General features: G+C 44.2%; 1 protein-coding gene across 2 annotated transcripts; it reads left to right on the forward strand.

Moving 5' to 3' along the window:
- The first annotated feature begins 269 nt into the window (after positions 1-269).
- On the forward strand, positions 270-5,054 carry LOC120659586 (SEC12-like protein 1). Of its 2 annotated transcripts, XR_005669106.1 has the most exons (11): positions 270-621; positions 718-821; positions 2,124-2,256; positions 2,548-2,639; positions 2,861-2,960; positions 3,060-3,132; positions 3,221-3,341; positions 3,928-4,047; positions 4,247-4,339; positions 4,427-4,497; positions 4,593-4,667. XR_005669106.1 is itself a non-coding variant. In XM_039937776.1 (10 exons), the coding sequence occupies exons 1-10, from the start codon at positions 421-423 to the stop codon at positions 4,769-4,771; spliced, it is 1,194 nt and encodes a 397-aa protein (XP_039793710.1). In that variant the 5' UTR covers positions 272-420; the 3' UTR covers positions 4,772-5,054. The 2 variants fall into 2 exon arrangements, 1 of the variants encoding a protein (XP_039793710.1); XM_039937776.1 differs by lacking the exon at positions 4,247-4,339 and having other exon boundaries at positions 272-621; positions 4,593-5,054.
- Positions 5,055-22,502: the final 17,448 nt, after the last annotated feature.

Consider the following 22,502-nt stretch of genomic DNA (forward strand, 5'->3'; position numbering starts at 1 on the left):
CCAATTAATCTACCTAATACTACCTCCATATCTTTTATGTAAAAAGATATGGAGGGAGTATATCGCTCACGAGATGGCATCATAATTCCCAATCATCTAAGCTAGAACAGCCTTACTCAGACTGTCATAGAGAGAGAACAAACAAACAAAAAAGTGCCAAAAAAAATCCTCAGCTGGCGTTGACCAGCACCGGAGTCAGCGAATCGCGAGGGAATATCCGGTGGACCCACGCGTAATCCCCCGTCTAAACACAATGATTTGGTTTGGTCGTCGCTTCCGCAGCCCTCCCACCTCCTCTGTTCTCCCCATCCATCCCCACCTCCGCCGCTCCTCGAGCTCGGCTCTCCCCTTCTCCCCTTTTAAACCCCTGCCCCGAAATTTGAACCCGGCAGCTGCGGATTGCCACCACCACCTCCACCCATGGACAGCGGCGGCGGCGAGGCTTCGGCGGCGGGGGGAGGGAACGTGGCGTGCGCAGCGTGGATCCGGCGCCGTGACGAGAAGGCGGCGGCGGCGCGGGTGTTCGTGGCGTACGGCTGGGCGGGGGCGGCGGGATCCCCGCCCGCGCTCGAGGTGCTCGGCTTCGACGCCAAGGAGTGCGCCCTCTCCCCCGAGCCCCTGGTGCGGAAGCGGCGCGTTTGGCCCCAGCTCGGTCCCTCGGTTCGCTTGGCTCGGAATTTTGTTGTGTCTGACTTCGGAGTCGGCTGTGCGTTGCAGGCGAGGGCCGTGCTCGGGGAGGGCGGCGCGGGAGACGCGCCGCGCGGCATCGCGGTGCACCCCGCCGGCGACGAGCTCGTCTGCGCCACGGCCAAGGGCTGCAGGTGCGTGATTCTGCTCCTCCATGGATACTGCTTGTTGGTGCTGGTGTTGGTGTAGGTGGAGAATTTTAAGGTGCGCGGGGGAGAGGACATTCTCCCGGCGATGAATTGGGTGGGTGTGGGCTCGATTGCCCACTGCCCGCGCAGGAATTTCCAGATTTTGTCCATTTGGGTGATTACAATTAGAGTGTTTGGACCGTTGTTCTGTATTGCGGATGGTTAGTACTTGTATTACTGTTGGCAGTCGCGTATGAATTCAAAGTGACTTAGATAATTCCTCCAGTTGGATTTCTGAAGGGAAGTCTGACTTGCTATTTTAGAGAGGCTCATTTGGGGCTCTGTGTTGGAGACCCCTATAGCATCCTCTGATCATGGTTTTAAACTTTTTTTTGGATGATCTTGCTGAATTTTGATTGTACCGTACCGTTATTATGGATAAAAGGTTGTGCTGAATAACAAATATTGGACAGATTCGCTGGTGTAAGATGGACGATTCTGAGTCACATTTTGTGGCATTGGATTTTAGGGAGATCAGTTAATTACTAGTGAAAGCAATGATCTGGACAGTCCTTGAAAGTGCTTCCACAAAATTGGATTTCCTTGTGCTTCTCAGTCTTTTTTGGCACCGTAGTGAGTAATGAATAGATTGTGCTCAGAGCGATTGAGTAATGAATTTCGCAAAATTAGTTGGGATTATAAATTATAGGAATTATTATGACCTTCCAAAAGTGTAGATATTTTAATGTCTAGCGGTAATAATTTCTCCTCCTGGTAGTTTAATTATGTAAAAAATGCATGGCTTCTAATTTGCGACATATAGTTAATGCTTACACTTTGAGTTTTGTGACTTTTAGTAAATCTAATGTTATTAGCAACATCTATATATCTATGAGATTGTGTGATACAAATCATAGATGAATGAAAAGTTACCATTGTCTTTTATACTTATAGCTAATAACTATACGCATCTGGTAATTGTGTCATCTAATTGTGTTTGGTTATCAATTTTATAACACACTATTCTTTTTAATGATCATCTGGATGATTTAAAGCAGACTTAACTTAGTTAATGAAGCATCATTGAAGTGCACTAGAAATATTCTACCTCACTTTCCTTGTTAATCTAGCCAGTTCACATTTTTTAGTTTCCACATTTGTATCATTCCTTTCAGTTTTGATTATATTGATATGATTATATTGATATTGAAAACTTCTCTCTTCGCTGTTCCATCTTGTTTGTCCTTTTCTACATACTCTTATCAGGTCCATGACTTCATGATCATATATAATCTATCCAAACTATAGGTTATTCAAACTGCTTTTTGAAGAGTTCTCGGTTCGCATTATTCCAAGAGATACCCCATCTCTAGAATCTGTTGGACCCCAGAAGTGTCTTGCTTTCAGCACAGACGGTGCCAAATTTGCCATTGGTGGAGAGGTACAGATTTGTATTATATTGATATCTGAATTCTGTGGGGTCCTCAATTTTCTATTTCTTCTTTTGCATTCCTATTGTTTGCTATACATGCCGCAGATGTTTTTAACTACTCTCCTGCATTTAAAATCATTCTTTCATGCATGCTTTGGAGACTATTTCTTCTAACTGCTTCATTTTGTTGTATGCAATCCTATTGTTCAATGTAGTGTCTTGTCTGATAACCATACTCTTCTAGCTGTTTCTTATACTGGTGACTACTTATGGTTCTTGACTTCGTTTGTACTTCTATAGGATGCACGTCTCAGAATATTCCATTGGCCAAGCATGAATGTGCTTTTGGATGAACCTAAAGCTCATAAGTCCTTCCGAGACATGGATATCAGGTTAGAACAAGCTTAAATCATTACTTGTCTTTTTGATTCACTGTTAAATATCATCATAAGATTAATTAAATGCTTATTTAAATGGACACACTCACTAGAGCATAACATTGACAATGTAGTGTACCAACATTTATTTCTGAATCTATATCAGTGTTACGGTTTCTGGCTACTGGTCACTTTCATCATCAACTGATGCAACATTGGTGCCTTTTCTATTGTAGCTTAGACTCGGAGTTTTTAGTCTCAACATCCACTGATGGATCTGCAAGAATATGGAAGATAGATGAGGGCGCACCACTGGTCAATTTGACTCGATCCTCGGTATGCTATAGCTGATAAATTTATTCAATTTACATTTACTTGTTAAGATGGTTGAGATTTTTACTCTTGTTTTCCCCCTTTTTCTTTGTATGCTTACAGGATGAGAAGATCGAGTGCTGTCGCTTTTCTAGGGATGGCATGAAGCCATTCCTGTTTTGCACAGTTGCAAAAGGTGTGCTTTTAATTGAACCTGAGAATCATATTGATTCAGATTAGAAGACAGGCTGATTTGACTAGATCTGTGTTCATCACTGGAGCAGGTTCTAAAGTTGTTACTGTTGTCTGGAACATAAGTGATTGGAAGAGAATTGGATACAAAAGACTTCTGGGAAAGCCTATCTCCACACTTTCAGTTAGCTTGGATGGAAAGTATCTGGCATTGTGAGTGGATAAATGCTTCTACTGTTATACTGTACTGCTGTTGTTTAGTCCATTTACCATTTATCAGCCCGTTCGGATGCACTGACAAGTGCTGGCTGGCTGGGAATCCGCACTGGCTGGCTGGTTTTCGCACTGTTTGTGCTGGATAGTGTGGCTGGAGGCAGCGCTGCGCCTGGCTCCCCAGCCGTTCGGCTGGACTTAAGCTCAGCCGAATCACCCCAGATCAGCCAAATTCAGTGCATCCGAATGGGGCGTATAGGGATATCTGCCAATTAACATACTTCAGACTTCAGCATCTCGTAGTTAATTTTCCCCCTTCAAGAGTTTAGCCTATTATATATGTGTTCAACTTGAATATAATATATTGACTTCATCGTGTATGAAACATTAGTTGGACAATCTGACAACAGGCTAATCTTGTTGGCATGAGCATATTGTTGCAAATTACAATGGAAAGGAAGTCATACTATCTAGTTCAGATTATCACTTCATATTTCATAACTATGTGCTAGTTCATTGCCATCAATACACAAATATTTGGACTTGCTTGTGGAGCATTGTTCACAAGGATCTGTATTTCTTCCAGAGGAAGCCATGACGGTGACTTCTGTGCTGTTGATGTAAAGAAAATGGAAGTTTCTCACTGGAGCAAGAAGGCTCATCTTGGTTCCCCAGTCACATCCATCGAGTTCTGCCCTACTGAAAGGTAACTATCGGCTATAGCTTGACACTTTAGATTGGTAGTTAGTTTTGATGGTAAGTTAGGCATGCATGTTTATTGTTCATCATAGGTAGGTGGCATAGTATAGTGTCATGATTGTGTACCTTGCTTAGGTATGCTGACTAAGTATTCATCGGTTGGAAATACCCATGAGTTTCTGAATCTGAATGTCCTTATGTTCCAGCATGTGGCATTCAAATAATGTGTAGTTCAGGTTCCAGCTTAGGCCACCTTGCCCTGAATAGACTGCAACTTATATATGGATTTCTCCCACTAGGTTGGCACGAAATCTGGAATACATTAAATTCTCTTTTGGCATCCAAATTTTAGAAATGTCTCCTGATATCAACTGCCGGTGTTGCAGGGTTGTAATCTCCACATCCAATCAATGGGGAGCAGAGCTAACGAAACTAAACGTGCCTGCTGACTGGAAAGGTATACGTCACACACCCAAATGCTGTTTAGCCCTTCTGCCCGTGCTATGGTTTTTTAAGCGATCTCTTTCTGTTCCTGTTTCTCGTCACTGGCAGAATGGCAGCTCTGGCTCGTGCTCCTGGCTCTCTTCCTGGCGTCTGCTGCCCTGTTTTACATGTTCTATGAGTGCTCGGACTCATTCTGGAAATTCCCCATGGGCCGGAACCAGCCCGCCAAGCCGTGGAGCGTGCTGAAGGAGTCCCCTCCGGTCCCAGAGGACCAGACTCCATGGTGACGTTTTGCATTAGAGCATCCTCGTGCAGCGATTGTCTCTGGAAGTCCACCGAGTGTTGTTTATTTCATTTAAAATCGTCAAATGATTGTTCCACCACTACAGTTTCTCCACTGATCTATGATCTGACCACAAAAAATTTGTAACTGCGGACTGTGATAATTCAGAACAAACTGGTAGTACCTGAACACTTTCTGTATATCGAGGGGACATGCTGTGTGATTATGTATTCTAATATTGCTCGTTTACCGGTTATTTGAAGGGAGTTATTAGAGCATCTTCCAAATCCTAGCCAAATCTCACTCTATATTTTCATTTAGCTATCTATTTAGTCAAGATTCCCTCTTAGTATTTGGTCACACTCCAATAGACTAGTTAAATCTCACTCTTCATATCCAACTCTCATCTCTCTCCTCTCTCCAACTCACTGACATGTGAACCCCATGATGTCATGTACTCCCCTCCTGCTCCCCATCCATGGCTGCCTCAGGACGAAGGTGCCTCAACTCGATGCCACCCCTGCGTTGCACTTCTTCCTTTTGCAGCTCTGCTTTTCCTCAGCCCTTGCTGATAAGATATATGCTCAACCCTCTTCGTCTCACCTGATTGCACCGCTTCACGGCGGTGATTGGACCTTTAGCCACTGCCAATCCTCTCAATGCAACCTTACTTGGAACTAGATGGCTAGGGCCCAGTGATGCTCCTCCTCTCAAGTCTCACCTCTCGATTTGTTTGCAAGGCGCGACCGGCAGGAGCCCTGGCGCGGCCCCAGGGGTGGCCGACAGGACCCAGCGCGGCAAGGTCAGGCAGCAGCAGCACTACGAGGTCGAGCGAGGCGGCGGGAGCGCGAGGATGGCAAGCGAGAGCGGCGTGGGAGGGCGAGAGCGTGAGGATGGCGAGTGGGAGCGGCTCAGGAAAGATAGCTAGCGCCAAGGGTGGGATGCGGAGCAGGATACCAAGACGAGGCTGACAAAAAGGCTGTTGGATCTTTTTTTTTAAAAAAGAAGTTTTTCTATTTTTACCTAACCCATCTGATTTACAGAATTACAGTGGCCGTTGAAGATGCTCTTAGAGCTACCATAAGCTATGGGCCACACGTATTAGCATAAGATTTAGAATGTGTTTAGTGCTAGCTTATACCATTTAGCATATTGCTTTTGGTGCTTAGCAGCCAAGAGTTTAAGAAAGGTTTGCTAATTTGTTCTGTTGTGTGGGAAACAGCTGTGAAAATAGAAATGAACTTTGTTTGTGTGCGCGCGCGCGCGAGTGTCACAAGCGAGAAAGTGAGACGATATATAGAGTGGAAGTGACTGCTTCATTATTTCTAGTTAACACACATTGCCCGGGACCCCAAACACATCTTCCTCCAGGACTCTGGCGACAGGTTCGTCCTCTTTGGCCCCGTCTTTGATGTCTCCAGCATGAAAGACCCTGGGTTATGTCAATTTGCAGTGGGCAGCCATGTCCTGCTATGTTCCAGTGGCACGGTGTGAGTGCCTATAATGACCCGGCCCAGCATAACGGCTAAGATCTACTCTACACGTTAAGTAAACCACACCTGCTAAATAACTCTCTTGCGCTTTCGTCATCGCTTCGCGCAAAAGGTTCGAACCGGAGTTATTAGCTTCCCAGGAACCGGCTATTTAAGTCAGTCCAACTCCCTTTCCGTTTCCAGTCTCGGACTAAAGGAATACTGTGCCGCGTGCTACAGTAGCCGTGCGCTACAGTAACCGCGCGGCCCGGCCAAAACCAACAATACCAAAACTCTCTAAGAGGAATTCGGCGAACCAAGAGCTTGCTCATATCCGAGAGCGCGGCAATTCGAATTGATTATAACCTTGCAAGGGTGTACTACTTTACCCACACGACGCGAAGACCATGCGAGTGAGATATAACTCTGCATATTGCTTGACATGATACATAGTCTTTACCGGTACAAAATGAGCCGACTTCGTCAATCGATCCACGATTACCCAGATAGAATCATACCCTTGAGAAGACCTAGGTAACCTGGTGATAAAGTCCATTCCAATTTCTTCCCACTTCCATGATGGGATAGGCAAAGGCTGAAGGGTACCGGCAGGTTTGAGATGTTCGGCCTTAACCCTTTGGTAAATATCACACTCAGAGACGTACCGAGCAATTTCTCGCTTCATGCGAGTCCACCAAAATCTTTGCTTGAGATCTTGATACATTTTGGTACTGCCCGGATGAATGGAGAATTGAGAACTATGGGCTTCATCAAGGATAATTCGCCTGAGGTTATGATCCTTTGGCACCACAATTCTCTTCCCAAAGAATAGAACTCCTTGATCATCCGTAGAGAAGCATCGAGCTTTACCCTCATTCATTAACTCCCGAATTCGAGCCATACCCTTATTCTTCTTTTGGACTTCCTTAATTTGATCATAAATATCAGATCTGACTGTAAGAGTAGCATGATAGCCTTCTTTGACCATAGAAATTCCGAGTTTCCGAAGATCATCACAGAGAGTATGCACAGGAGGAGCTATGGTCAAGCAGTTGCATTGAGCCTTTCGGCTTAGTGCATCGGCGACGACATTTGCCTTACCAGGATGATAGTGCACTTCAATGTCATAATCCTTGATCAGTTCAAGCCATCGACGTTGCCTCATGTTGAGATCAGATTGAGTGAAAATGTACTTGAGACTCTTGTGATCAGTATAGATGTTGCAATGATTACCCAGTAGATAATGATGCCATATTTTGAGAGCATGGACGACAGCCGCAAGCTCTAAATCATGGGTAGGATAATTTTCTTCATGTCGCTTGAGTTGACGAGAAGCATAGGCCACCACTCGGCCTTCTTGCATAAGAACACAGCCAAGACCGATGCGAGAAGCATCGCAATAAACATTGAAACTCTTGGAAATATCTGGCTGAGCAAGAACTGGAGCAGTAGTGAGGCGATCCTTAAGGGTTTGAAACGCTGCTTCACAGGCTGGGGACCACTCAAACTTGACCCCATTCTTCAGTAACTCGGTCATAGGCTTCGTAATTTTAGAAAAATTCTCTATGAACCAGCGGTAATATCCCGCAAGTCCAAGAAAGCTCCGAATCTCATGGACATTCTGAGGTTGCTTCCAATCAAGAACATCTTGCACCTTACTAGGATCTACCGCAATATCATCCTTGGAGAGAACATGACCAAGAAAAGATACTTCTTCAAGCCAAAACTCACATTTGCTGAACTTAGCATAAAGACAATGCTCTCTAAGTTTTTGGAGGACGATATGAATATGACGAGCATGATCTTCTTTGGTCTTGGAATAAATAAGAATATCATCAATGAAGATGATCACAAAGACATCAAGTTCCTCCATGAAGATGCTATTCATCAGATACATGAAATAAGCCGGTGCATTGGTGAGACCGAAAGACATAACAGTGAATTCATAGAGACCATATCTAGTAGAAAAAGCCGTTTTTGGAATATCTTCTTTCCTGATCTTGATTTGATGATATCCTAACCTTAAATCAATCTTGGAGAAATATCGAGCTCCTGAGATTTGATCAAATAAGATATCAATCCGAGGAAGAGGATATTTGTTCTTGACAGTGACTTCGTTTAACGGACGGTAATCAACACACATCCGCAAACTATCATCTTTCTTTTTCACAAAGAGAGCCGGGCATCCCCAAGGAGAGGAGCTCGTACGAATAAAATCCTTATCCAACAGAATCTTGAGTTGTTTCTTCAATTCCTTCAACTCATTGGGAGGCATTCGGTAAGGCTGTCTAGAGATAGGAGCAGTACCAGGCATGAGCTCTATAACAAATTCAACCTCACGATCAGGAGGCATACCCGGTAATTCCTCTGGAAAGACATCCGGATACTCACAAACCACGGGAATATCTTCCAACGCCGTGGCTTTGGTACTCGCCAAGGCATATAAACAAGATTCCCTCTTGGCAAGAGAAAGTAAAACTCTATTCCCTAAGGGATGCAAAAGATCGATGGTGTGGGGCCCACATTTGATAACTCCGTCATGCTTACCCAACCAATTCATCCCAAGAATCACATCTAACTCCAGCTTGTCTAGAATGAGAAAATTGGCTCGAAAGGTGACTCCCTCAATGAGAATTGGAACCTCACTAGCAAAGTGTCTGGCAATGATTTTCCCACCCGGTGATTCTATATGGTATGGCACTTGTAGGTTTTGCATCTCAAGCTTACTATGCAGCATAAATTTCTCGCTGATGAAAGAAAAAGTTGCTCCAGAATCAAAAAGAACCATAGCAGGGTGAGAATTAATTAGGAGCATACCCATAAGAACTTCGGCATTCTCCGGAATTTCTTCGGTGGTGGTGTAGTTGAGACGGCCACGCTTAGGAGCTTGTTGTGGCTTGGCTTCTTGACGCTGTGCTTGAGTTAGAGGATTATTAGGCCTGGGTGCATTGAAGGCACCGCCACGCCTCGGAGAGGGACAGTCCCTGGAGAAATGACCTATACCACCGCAATTGTAGCATGGACTCTTTGCGGCAACATTTGGATTGCTCCAATAGGCATTGATCGGCCTAGGAGCTTGTCCTTGCGGAGGTTGAGGGTGACGCACAATCCACATAGGGCGGGGAGGTTGAGTACCCGGTGCCCGAGGTGGAAAAGGAGAAGGCCCCAGACGTGGACGTGAGGAGCTACCGCCCGCAGTGGTAGGAGCAGGACGCTTGTTCTTTGCTTCAAGATTCTTCATCTTGTGCTCAGCTCTGATGGCAATATTCACCAAGTCATTGAAATCTTCAAACTTGGTAGTGGAGAGCTTGTCTTGCAACTCTGCAGAGAGCCCATCGTACAGGCGTTCTTGCTTCTTGGCATCGGTGGCCACTTCTTCAGGTGCATATTGGGAGAGGGTGTTAAAGGCATTGACATAGGCCATCACATCACGACTTCCTTGAGTGAGATTCAGAAATTCCTTCTTAATGTCCAGGATACCCTTGGGAATATGGAAGGAGCGAAAAGCCGTGCGAAACTCCTCCCATGTGAAGCGGTAGTTGGCAGGGTGAGATGCCTTGAGGTTCCGCCACCAAACCCCAGGGGCATCATGCAATTGATGAGCAGCAAATAAAACCTTCTCATATGGCTCACACTCAATAAGACCCAGCTTTTCTTCAATCACATTGAGCCAGAAATCCGCATCAAGAGGATCCTTAGAGCCACGAAAGATGGGCGGGTTGGTGCGGAAGAAATCCCCAAACCTGTTCACTTGAGGCTTAGCTCTTGGACCATTATTGCCGGCATTGCCCATCTGATTGACTAAGTGCGCCATGAGTTCAGTTTGTCGGGCCAGGACGTCCGCGAGGTTTGGGTGAACTGGAGGATTAGGGAGGGGATCCTCGTTGTTGCGGTTGTTATTGCCACCTAAACCATTGGCACCATCCCTCTCAGTCCCCGAACGCAACACCATCCTATTAATAAACAAAACGGTTAGCGGTCAGGAATGAAAGATGGAGAATGATACTCAAAGGCAGGGTGGAATGACAATGTGTAGATAAAAATCTAACACATAACCAACACTAGAAAAACATGTCTAAGAGAAAGGGTAGATTTGGCCCACTAAGATTAACAAGAACGAGATCAGCGAAAACTAGACCACGGCACCTTAGATTAGTTAGATACAGATTTAAAAACCAAAAAAAAGTATGCATGCATGCGAGGTATGAATGCAACATGACGTCTCCTCACATCGTGAGCACGTCCTAACGTTCTAGCACTCACTTACGACCCGAAACAACCGCATTGCCCAGCAGCGCTACAACCCTCCTACTAGCACTTAGGACAATGGGTAATTCCCACCTTCTCAACCCCGATAAAAGGCTTAAAAGGTTTCCAGCAGATGAAAGGGTTTTTCCTACGCTCCCACTACTCATGAAGACAAGAGGGGTTAAACATATCTTAATTAAACAAGTGAAGCAGTAAGAAAGAATTAGCTCTAGGACAAAGGAAGAAAGTTAGTATTTTACCTTAAGTTCCAATTTTTAACCAAAGTAAATCTTAATGCAAGTAATCAAATTTTATTTTACTCTCTACCCACTAAATAAATTTTAGATTCACTTCATGGAACCTTAGCTCTGATACCCGTGTAATGACCCGGCCCAGGATAACGGCTAAGATCTACTCTACACGTTGAGTAGACCACACCTGCTAAATAACTCTCTTGCGCTTTCGTCCTTGCTTCGCGCAAAAGGCTCGAACCGGAGTTATTAGCTTCCCAGGGACCGGCTATTTAAGTCAGTCCAACTCCCTTTCCGTTTCCAGTCTGGGACTAAAGGAATACCGTGCCGCGTGCTACAGTAGCCGTGCGCTACAGTAACCGCACGGCCCAGTCGGCCCGTGGGCCGTGACAGTGCCTACCGTTTGAATGTTTGACAAACACACATCGAAGCACGATAGCTATATGTTGGGTAATTTATAAATAGGTACAGGGGTACTTTGTGTTATATTTTTTGTAATGTAATAATTATATTTTTTTCTTTTAACATTGTAAGAACAAACATAGAAGGTTATCTTTCAGCTAGTTACTAAAATAATAGATAACTAGGTGCATCGGTTCCATAAAAAAACATAATTAGGTGCTTTATTGGTTGCATATTGACACAAGGGTCAAATACACCAGTTAGAGGTGCCTAGACATGGAAAGCAGTTTACCCAAATTCGAACCCACATATATAATAATCAGTGTTCATCCACCAACTTGATATCTTCCAGGTTCTTTGTATCTCTCTCTAATGCAATTCTCTTGCAGAAGAGTAATTGGTAATGAAGGAGTTTTCTTACCTTTCTTTTTTTGGTAGTTTTCTTACCTTTCTTCTGCATTGGAATATATGCTGTTTAAGTAACTCATAATAAATTTTCGACCTAGCTGGTGATTTTTACGCATTTCTTTCAGTAGAGCTAACTTTAGGCGCGAGAGCAAAATGTTGTCGCCGATGAGCTCTTGCAGCTGGCAAAAGCGGCTAAATCATAGTGCATGATTGCTTAATTTCATGTGTGTCAGATTGTAACTTTTCTATGAGCAGTAAATAAAGATATATCTTTACTAGTCTACTTCATAAAAAAGATCTGATCCTGTCACACACTTTTCCTTCATAACTAATAACCCATTTTAGTGCTTAATTGCTTGGAGCGGAGTCTGGACAACTGATTTTTATTTGCCCCTTATAAATTTGTTTGAGCACTGTATAAACTGGGGCTATTACAGGCAGAAACGGTGCTCTACCTAGCTGGCTCTTTTGCAAGGCGTGTCCTTGCTCACGGCTGACAGCATCAAGACCAGCACCAGCATTTTTCTTCTTTCCTGTAAATTAAGAGACGTTATTTCAAAAAAAAAATGTTGCATCACATTGTTCGCCATTTATGCTTAACAAATGTATGTAGTTTACACACATTGTTTACCAACAAATGTAGCTTCCACACTAATTTAGTTTTTTAACAAATTAATGTAGCTAGAGAGGTCAGCACTCGATGATTTCTACGTGTTTTTTTGGATAGACATAGCCATTAGGTTCATGCTGCGCAGAAGTGCGTGGTTTTCGGGCTGAAACTTTCATCTTTATATATATGCTCCAGATTCTCTCTCTTCTTCCCGCAAAAAGCAAAATCCTTTCTCACCCCGCCAGGCAAGTCACCCACAACACCAGGGTGTATAGTTGGCCATTGGGCCTGAGGCCCATGGGCCGGCCCAAGGCTCGATATTTTGGCCCGGTACAAGACCTAGCCCGGCACGAAATTAAACAGGCCCGGGCCAGCCCGGCACGGGGCGTCGGGCCGTGCCTGGGCCGGCTCCTCGGCACATGGGCCGGCCCGGCATGACTAAGGTGAGAATACAAGCAGAAGCAGTCAAGCCCATTAAAAATACAGCCCAACACTCTCACCAGCCCATTTTCTATTAAACCCTAGTCTACCTCCCTCCCCCATCCCACCCCACACCACAGCCGCCGCTCCCTACCCGCCTGGCGGCCGGCGCCCACACCTCTCCTTCCCTCCCCCACGGCGGCGGCGCTCGGCCGCCCGGCGCCCGTGCCTCTCCTTCCCTTCCCCATGACGACAGAGTGCCGCCCGCACCTCTTCTCCCTTTCCTGCGGCACGGATGGGGACGGCGGTGAGGCGTGGTGTGACACCCCAGGTGTTCAATTAGATGAACCAGAGTCATTAGCACCAAATCATACATCCTTAACCAAGAAACATTGAAATGGATGTGTATGTATGTATGTCTAGATGTATTTGTGCATAGGTCGAAAACCTTAAATAGTTTTTAAACTGATGCAAGTTTGCTTGTGAAATTTCCTAGGCATCTCACTAAAATCATAATAAACCATAGTCCAGTTGAAGCCATGGGAAGAAAGTGAGTTTTTGCACATGAAATGATAAGTCGATCCACAGTACATTTTCTCCCATAATTAATTTCAGAAAATGCTAAAAAGATCTGAAAATACAAAGTGCAAACCATAGCTTAAATTAATTTTTGCCCAAAACAAAAGTTGTAGAGTTTCATATAACAAACAACTTTCATGTTCACAGTTTTTCAAGTTAGCACACAAAATTTGGAGAAAAATTCGAAAAAAAAATAATGTGTTTAGGGTAATTTTCTTTTGCATTTAATTTGAATTCTTAACTTTCAAACGGAGCTTCAAACGAAAATGTGCCTGAAATGAAAGTTGTAGGATTTTGAATTTTGAACAACTTTCGTATTCAAACTTTTTCGAGCTTCCATTGAAAATTTTGAGAACATTTAAAGTCAACTCTCTGACTTTTCTCTCTTTCTCTCTCTTCTCTCTCTCCCTCGCTCTCCCTGGCTTCTCTGCTCACGCCAAGCTACTCGAGCGCGCACGCCCGCGCGCGCTGCGCCGCTGCCGCCCGCTCGCTGCGCCTGCTGCCGCTGCGTGCTGCCTCGCTACGCCGCTGCACCGCCGCGCTCGCTGCCTTGCTGCCATCCTGCTGCTGCCGCTTGCTGCGCCACGGCCCGGCCACGAGTCCTCCCCGCACGCCACTGCAGGCCACAAGAGCCGGACAAGCGCTCGGCGACGCGCACTCGACGCCGCCGGCCACCAATGCCGAGCGCCGCGGTCGACGCGCCTGCCCTGGCCTTCAATGTCGAGCCTACGTCGTCGCTGACGCCGAGCTCAGCAAGCAGGCTGCACCCGACGCCCGCCACACAACGCACCGCTGCTGCCACCAGCCGCACGCGCGCCTCCGGCCAAGTCCGGGCTGCTGCCCGCCTGCCCGAGCTGCCCGGCCTCCCCAGCACCACCTCCCCTCCCTCGTGCGCCTATTTGAGGCCGAGCTGGGACCCTGCACGCGCGCGCCCAGAGCTGCCGCCGCCATTGTTGCCGCGAAGCACGGGCTCGCCGCGGAGCCCCCTCCTCCACCCTTCCTCGCGCCCAAACGACCCCGTAGCTATCTTCCTTGGCCTCCACCGGTGCTCCCCGAACTGCTTGCCACCGTCCAAAGCCACCAGACCACTGCCGCCGCGGCACCCCATGGCCGCAGTCGCCCTGCTTCCGCGGAGCTCCCACCTCCGGTCTCCCTTCGTCCAAACTGAGCCCGGGAATCGCTCCACGACCTTCCCCTGAAGCTCACCGACCCCTCCACCGCTCGCCCTCACCCACCGGAACGCCGCAGCGCCGGAGCAGACCGCCGCTGTCCGCCGGTGCCTGTGGAGCCGACGCCTCGGACCTTCTCCCCGCGAACCAAGGACACCCAGAGGTGCGGCTCAGTCCCCTCTCTCCTTTCCCCAACTTTCCCCTCGCCCCCAGGGCCGAACCTCGCCGGAAACCAGGCCGAAATCCCTCCTCTGTTCTCCAATGTCCGCCAGGGACCTCCAGTTAGAAGAACCAAAACTTCCAGGGGCCTATATGCAAAAGTTCGTTTCCTTTTTCTTTTGTCTTCAAAAACAGCAAACTTGTAAATTCCATATAAAATCGTAGAAAAATCAGAAAAATGAAAACTAAAATGTTTTGGAATCCTTAGATCAAAGCCTACAACTTTTGTTACAGTCACATGTTCATATTATGCTTCTATTTTAATCTAGAATAAAGATTAGATTAAATAGCACACAAATGTATCTCCTGTTGTAATCATGAACTAAGACTAGTTTTTGGACAGTATGCTACACCCTAGATTGATAGTTTACTGTAAAAAGTTGAGGACATTTTGACAACTCTAGCTATAGGTTTCTTTAAATCTTGATGTATGCCTAGGATAAATAGTTTTAATTTTCCAAGTTGTTGCACCTTGAACCATAAGCTGAAACTTTTTCAGTGATTTTTAATTGCTACCTTGATGCTTTAGAAAAATGTATAGACTTTTTACCCAAGAAAAACATGCTCAAGTGATTTATGCTATGAATAAATGCACTAAACTGAGAAAAATAGCTTCTGTGCCTAGAAAAATCTGATACTTTTACTAAAGCTTGATTTTGAGTACTTAATCATGCTAGTAATGTTTGAGCTCCTGGTACTCAGTATAACTACCTATAGAATTTATTTTTCTTTACTGCAGTTGTACATTGTGCTATTTTTCATGCCTTGCGTAATGTTTAATTAAATCTGAAATTTTTCCAGTAGGTTCTTAATAGGATCATAAATACTCAGTTAAATTTTCAGCACTAGTACTTACATGGTTTGATCTATACAAATTAATCTTGTTCCTAGCTGTGGCTGTGTATTTTGTTTTTCATAAATTTTATTTTTGCGTGAAACTTTCTGAAATTTGTACAGTAGGACCTACACTTGTTGAAGTACAATACATAAAAATTTCAACCCTATAAGCACTGTGTAACTATAGTTTTGGACAGCACGTGTATCTCTAGTGTTTGTTAAAGAAAATGACTTTTGGTATGTGTTGGTAAATGATGGAAACCCCACAGTGACTCTATGAACTAATAATTGTTGTTTATTACTCTATAAATGATTGCCCAAAATGATGTAATAGAATATATTGCAAATCATCTTGAGTTGCGTTGGATTACAACTCTATAGTGAAGAATTGATTAAATCGTATCACTAAAATAACTCACGCATATGCATTTCATATAGATTCGACTACTCTTCCTGACGGTACGTACGAGTTGGTGCCGGAGTCCGAGAGTGAGCAGCGTGAAGCTCAAGTGAATCTAACTGAAGCCACTGCAGACCTGAACCCGAGTTCAGAAGAGCCCAAGGCTAGCTCCGCTCAGGAAGGCAAGCCCCGGAGCATGTCCTACCTATTTTAATTTATGCAACTATTTGTATTCCTGTTTATTATGCATTTAAGTTGCAGGAATTGTTTGGAACCTTAGTTGCATGATCCTAGGTACCTATGCTTGAACTCTAGTATGTGTAGGTCGCTAGTTGGCTATGCTAATGGTTCGGTAGAAGTCGAGTGATTTCCTGTCACTCGCGAGCTCATAGGAGTTGAATGCTTACTACACACTGCAATATAAGGTTTACGGGCGGGGTTGTTGTACTTGTGATACCCCGTCTGTTTAGTGAAAATGGATAAGGCCGCGGTGTGTGGTAGTGGTGGTTAAGCGTTTGAACGTACTAACCACATGCCGAGAATATGGTAATCGGTAAGCTTAAGTACCTGATGGAACCGGCCGTGGAATATACTCCCCACTGTCTGGTCTATGGTCACGCACGGGTGCAGGGCACCCTAGGACGGTGGGCCTGTTTCATGCCCGGGGAAAAAGGGGAAAAGTCGCGTGGGTGATTGCATTCCCCATGCGTGTGTTTAGGTCTGCCTGGCCAGGTTAATAAATTCGATTCGAATCGTACGTCTCTCACGGATATTGAGACTGCTTAACCCTTTTGCCACATAGAGTAAGAAGTGGAACAATGATGATGAGAAATTTGGTTGATTGAGGAAAAATAATTGCTTTCCACCATGTATGCTTTAGGATAGATGCTAATGTAGAATGATTAATCATAATAGAACTTGAAAGCTAAAATCGGAAAATAAGGACTCACTGCTTTTCGGCAAAGACAAACCCCTCAAGCCAAAAGCCTTGCATGTCTAGTTAGAGGGTTAGTTATATTCTAGTCGGGTAAGCCTTGCGGAGTATTAGTATACTCAGCCTTGCTTGTGGCTCAATTTTTGTTTCAGGTAATACTTTTGAGGACATGATTGCTAGTTTAACTTGGCCGTGTACTCTGCCTCCTGGTTGGTCGGTGGAGTGGGATACGACGCCGGCCAGCGATGGCAATGCCGAGTGATGTCATGTACGGGCTTCATCATGACATCGTGTATCGTCGTTTAGAACTCGTTTTATTCCGCTGCAGTTGAACTCTGAACTACTTTAAATTTGAACTTCAAGTACCTTTCTGAGATTTCGAACTTGGTTTGTAATAAATAAGTTAAGACTCTGTAATGTATTGTATCTGAGAAATGTTGTACTCTCTGGACTCACCTTCGTGTGGGTTGCATGTAAGCTTTGGGTTCGATCGATGCTAAGGTGGATTCTTCGGGACTTTACCCGACAGCGCTGCCGAATTACTCCGTTTGAAGTGCGTGTTAGCTGGGATTATCTTTAAGATGATGGTTAGCGCACTTGAGCCGGATTAATTAGGGCGGTACTGCCACACGTGGGCAGGGGGCGGCGGCGAGGCGGCGACTGCACGTGCTGCTGACGGTGGCGAGGCGGCGGCCGTGCGCGCTGGGGACGGTGGCGAGGCGCGGGCAGGGGATGGCGGCGAGGCGGCCCTGCGCGCTTGGGACGACGGCGAGGCAGCGGCCCCACGGACTGCGGACGGCGGCGAGGCAAGGCCGCGCGCGGCTAGGGATGGCGGCGAGGCATGGCCGACAGTGTGCTTAACGGGCTAGTCGGGCCGGCCCGGCACGCCAAATTGGCCTTCGGGACGTGCCCGTGCCTGTGGCCTTGGCACGTGGGCTGGCCCGGTCCAGCACGGATAAATAATCGGGCCAATTGGACCAGGCCTAATCATGTTGGGCCGAGTTGGGCTCGGGCCGGCCCGGCCCATTGGCCAACTATATACCAGGGTAGCCGCGGCGGCGCGTGTAGGCACACGACGAGCAAGCGACCGATCCCATCGTCATTTCTAGCGGGTACGCTCCGGCTGTCACACAACATTTCAATCCTACCTTGATATGGTGCTTACTAGTCTACTTCACAAAAAATATTTCCATCTGCATCATTTGTCCTATCATCACTTTTATTGCATAACCAATTAATAACCCATCATCACGTGCTGCAAAAAAATGTTGCTTCCACATTGTTCGCCATTTATGCTTAACAAATGTATGTAGATTACACATTGTTTACCAGCAAATGCAGCTTCCACACTAATTTAGATTTTTTTTAACAAATGTGCCAAGAGAGGCCAGCACTCGGTGATTTCTATGTTGAGTAAAAATGGATGTAAACTCTTGTCTATTGATGAACAGTATATATTTATACAATGGGGATGAGGCGGTTGCCTCATGCGAAGGGGTCAGAAGGCCCGAAGGGGTCTAATGCCCAAAAGGTGCCTGTTGGCATTAAAAGTTGCTAATGACACCATTAATCTAATTGATTACTATTAATTAATCCTAACACCCCCCTTGATCAAAAGTTGCTAATGACACCATTAATCTAATTGATTACTATTAATTAATCCTAACACCCCCCCTTGATCAATTGTCTTCTTGTTGGCATCGTTACTTGTTCATCAGTTATCGTCTTGACACTTTGGAAAAACCCTATGGAAAAAAACCAAAGTGTTTTGATATATCAGGTAAAACTCCTTAAAAACCCAGTGAGAAAAATAAGGAGAAATACCATGATATATATAACTCCCAATGTTCATAGACCCTTTAGGTAATTCTAAAGACATAGTCTAAAATAATTTGATCTAAGATCAATATGTCATATATTATCTTTGAAAAACCTTTGTGAGGAAAAATAGATAATATGACAATTTCTATGTGTTAACATTACCTCATTAAAAATTTTATGTGAGAAAACTCTCTAGAAGTAAAACTCATATAAAGAAAAGAGTGTAATGTGATGCTTAGGTAGATTATATCTTAATGAGATTCTCCCCCGATTCTTGCAAATCTCTAAGCCTTCTCATACCAATGCCCTCAATGCATTTATGAAATGCGGTGTATAGTAGAGACTTTGTGAATAAATCTGCTAGATTATCACAAGATTTAGTTTGCAAGATTTTGATCTCTCCATTCTTTTGGAGTTCATGGGGGTAAAACAACTTAGGGATAATATGCTTAGTCATATTACTCTTAATATAACCTGACTTCATCTGAGTAACACATGTTGAATTATCCTCAAAGATAATTGTGGGTGTATTAATCGCACCAATACCGCATGATTGTATTATGTGGTTTATCATTCTGCGGAGCCATACGCATTCGCGTGATGCCTCGTATAAAGCTATTATCTCATAATGATTGGTGGATGTAGATACTAAGGTTTGCTTTGTAGACTTCCAAGATACTGTTGTACCACCTTGTAAGTATACAAAGCTAGTTTGTGATCTGCCATTGTGGGGATCTTATAAATAACCACCATATGTATATCCTAACAAAACTGGATCTTGATTTCTATTATAAGATAATCCAAGATCTCTAGTGCCATTGAGGTATCTAAATACCGTTTTAATTTCTACCCAATGATGTTTGGTAGGAGCAACACTATGTTTTGCTAATAAATTAACTGCAAATTCAATATCCGGCCGGGTATTGTTGGCAAGATACATAAGTGCTCCAGTAGCACTCAGGTATGAGACATGTGGTCCTAATACCTCTTCTCCTTCCTCTCGTGGTCTAAAAGGATCCTTCTCAAAGTCTAAGGATCTTACTACCATTGGAGTCTTTGTGGGATATGATTTGTCCATATTGAATTTCTTCAATATTTTCTCGACATAGGCAGCTTGGTATACAAATATACCAGTGGGTAAATGCTCAAGTTGTAAAGCTAAGCAGAATTTTGTTTTACCCAAATCTTTCATTTCAAACTCCGTTTGTAAACGATGATATGCTTCATTAATATTGGTTTCATTGCCAATGATATTTAGATCATCAACGTATATCGATATGATACAAAATCCTGTTGATGATTTTTTTAATGAAGACACATGGGCAGTCATCATTATTTGTGTATCCCTTCAACTTAAGGAATTCACTTAACCGATTGTACCACATTCGGTCTGACTACTTTAAGCCATATAATGACTTTTGCAATTTAACGCAATACATGTTGCGATTTGCCTTGGGATTCGGTATGCTAATTCCATCAAGAATCTAATGACCCATATAAGTATGCGGTCACGACGTCCATCAACTGCATAGATAGACGATTTTGTACTGCTAGAGATATTAAGTATCGGAAGGTTATTCCACTCATTACCGGAGAGTAAGTATCGTTGAAATCAACGCCAGGTCTTTGCGTAAAATCTTATGCCACTAGCCTTACTTTATATCTAACCACTTCATTGTTTTCATTTCTTTTACGAACGAAAATCCATTTGTATCCCACAGGAAGGATACCAGAAGGTGTTGGCATTACTGCCGAAAATACCTTACTTTTATTAAGCGAGGCGATCTCTGTTTCAATTGCAATCTTCCATTTATCCCAGTCCGAGCGCTTCTTGCACTCAGTCATAGACTTATAATCTGAATCAATTTCAAGGATATTTGCAATTTGCTTAGAGAAGTAACAGTCGACTATTATGGACTTACGGTCATAAGACTCTCCAGTCTCAATGAAATTTATAGCTATTTCATTTACCCTTAAAGATTCATCATGACTTCCCGAAACGATTGATCTAGGGTCTTCCAATGTTCCAGTCTCAGTGTTTATGCGCATATCTGAGCTAGGGTGTGGATTATAAATATCCATAGGACATACAATGTCCGCTAGGTGTCTTTCAACCAAAGGTTGAGTTGCATTTTCAGTCTTCTTTTGCTTGTTTGCAATAGCATCCTGCTTCTTGGAAGTGTTTCTCCCTCTCTTTTTGCCAAGTTGGGGATGAGTGGTTTTATTAGGTACCTCCACTTTTTTGGACGCATTTCTTGCAGGATGGAGAGACTTTGTGACACCTTTATAATCTGTAAAAGCATCTGGATGATTATTTGTAATATTTTGCAAATCAATAATTCTCTGAACCTGTTGTTCAGCTTCTGTAGTACATGGATCAGAAAATTGGATGCCTTTTGCATTCCAATCTATTTCCTGGTATTTCTTTTGGTACAAATCTCCCCCTAATATCGGGAAATGATCCTCATTAAAAATACAATCAGCGAATCGGGCAGTAAATAGACCCCCTGTCATAGGTTCTAAGTACTTTATGATTGACGGAGATGAATATCCGATATAGATCCCCAATTTCCTGTGGGGGCCCATGGATGTTCGCTGAGGTGGTGAGATGGGTACGTATACAGCGCACCCAAATTTACGCAAATGGGAAATACTTGGTGGATTCCCACATACTAACAGTAATGAGGAGGTTTCATGATATGCAGTTGGTCATAGTTGGATTAGATCAGCAGCGTGTAGAACTGCATGACCCCAACAAGACGAAGGCAATTTGCAATTCATCAACATAGGTCTTGCAATGAGCTTGATTTTTTTAATCAATGATTCAGCCAAACCATTTTGAGTATGTACGTATGGGATTGAATGCTGAACCTGAATTCCCAATGCCATGCAATAATCATTGAAAACACGGGAGGAGAATTCAGCAGCATTGTCCATACGAATTGACTTAATTCGATGTTCAGGATAATAGGCTTTCAACTTGATAAGTTGAGCCATTATTTTGGCAAAAGCATGGTTGCGTGTCGACAGAAGAGACACGTGAGACCAACGCGAAGATGTGTCTATCAATACATGAAGTACCTGAATGGCCCCGATAATGGTTGGATCGGACCACAAATATTTCCTTGAATTCTTTCGAGGAATTTTAGTGGTTCAGCTCGAATTTTAAGATATGATGGTCTTAAAATTAATTTCCCTGTTGCACAAGCAGTGCAACCAAAATCTTTATCTTGGGGAAATTTAATCTTTTCCATATCATGACCTATGGAATTGCCGATAATTTTTCGCATCATCTCTATTCCAGGGTGCCTAAGTCGATCATGCTAGTTTCAGAATGTATCGATGTTGTGAAAAATTATCTTATAAGCAACATGAGCAATGGGCTTTATGTATGTAAAGTACAATCCGGGTTGGAGTGAAGAAAACTTCTCACAGATTTGTTTGCCGAATCTCGTGAGTTTAGTTAAGAGATGAAATTCCTCTTTGTTATCCTGATGTGTTTCCACATGGAAAGCATTCTTACGGATATCTCTATAACTTAGAAGGGTACGAGTCGAATCGGAATACAACAAAGCATCCTCCATCGTTATCTGTGTACCCATAGGGAGAGTAATAATAGCTCGACCTGAACCAACTATTAACGCATCTTGACCAGCAATGGTCATACTATTTCCTTCTCTTTTCTCAAGAGTCTGGAAATATTTTATCTCTCTAAGTATAGAATTTGTGGTACTCTGGGTTCACCATCGTTGGTTATCTTGCAGAAGTCCGGCGAGGTCTCCGGTGAGTACTCCGGCGAGTCTCACAAACTTGTTCTGGCGAGTCCCTGTGTTCTTCTTTCTCTCCTCTGCCTACCAGCGTCAGTGGTGTTCGTGTGTGCGTGCGTGATAACATGTGTTGAGTAAAAATGGATGTAAACTCTTGTCTATTGAAGAACAGTACATATATTTATATAATGGTGATGA

Source organism: Panicum virgatum, chromosome 2N (assembly GCF_016808335.1).
Source record: "Panicum virgatum strain AP13 chromosome 2N, P.virgatum_v5, whole genome shotgun sequence".
Lineage (NCBI taxonomy): Eukaryota > Viridiplantae > Streptophyta > Magnoliopsida > Poales > Poaceae > Panicum > Panicum virgatum.